We start from the raw sequence: 357 nt of genomic DNA on the forward strand, positions 1-357 counted from the left end.
TCATGCCTCGCCTTCAACCGTTGACAGGGTGACATGTTGTCGTTGCGTGAAGCCAGCCACAAAGTTACCTCCATGATCCAGAAAACAGGCACTCATCGTTACTACCCTAGTTTCAACAAAGAAAGCAGCATCAACATTACATTTCACCCAACAAATGTGAGGTTTTTCCCACCTATCAGTAGTAGGAGGCGCAAAAATATAGTTCTCATCATGCTTCAGATGGTGAACCGCAAACCAATCATTCCATGCGTCATATGCGATTCGCTCGACTTGGTTCGGTAAGCTGGGACTATCATTCCAAACTACATCATTTCGGTGTTGCCAAATGCTCCAAAGAAGCGTCGCAACTCTACCCAT

General features: G+C 45.7%; 1 protein-coding gene across 1 annotated transcript; it reads right to left on the reverse strand.

Annotated features, from left to right (window-relative positions):
- On the reverse strand, positions 1-357 carry LOC123896357. The gene has a single exon (XM_045946755.1). The coding sequence runs from the start codon at positions 355-357 to the stop codon at positions 1-3; it is 357 nt and encodes a 118-aa protein (XP_045802711.1).

The sequence above is a fragment of the Trifolium pratense genome, linkage group LG7 (genome assembly GCF_020283565.1).
Source record: "Trifolium pratense cultivar HEN17-A07 linkage group LG7, ARS_RC_1.1, whole genome shotgun sequence".
Lineage (NCBI taxonomy): Eukaryota > Viridiplantae > Streptophyta > Magnoliopsida > Fabales > Fabaceae > Trifolium > Trifolium pratense.

Bases quoted from the DNA above. Each gene is read 5' to 3' on its own strand.
- LOC123896357 (XM_045946755.1), bottom strand. From the start codon at position 357: ATGGGTAGAGTTGCGACGCTTCTTTGGAGCATTTGGCAACACCGAAAT.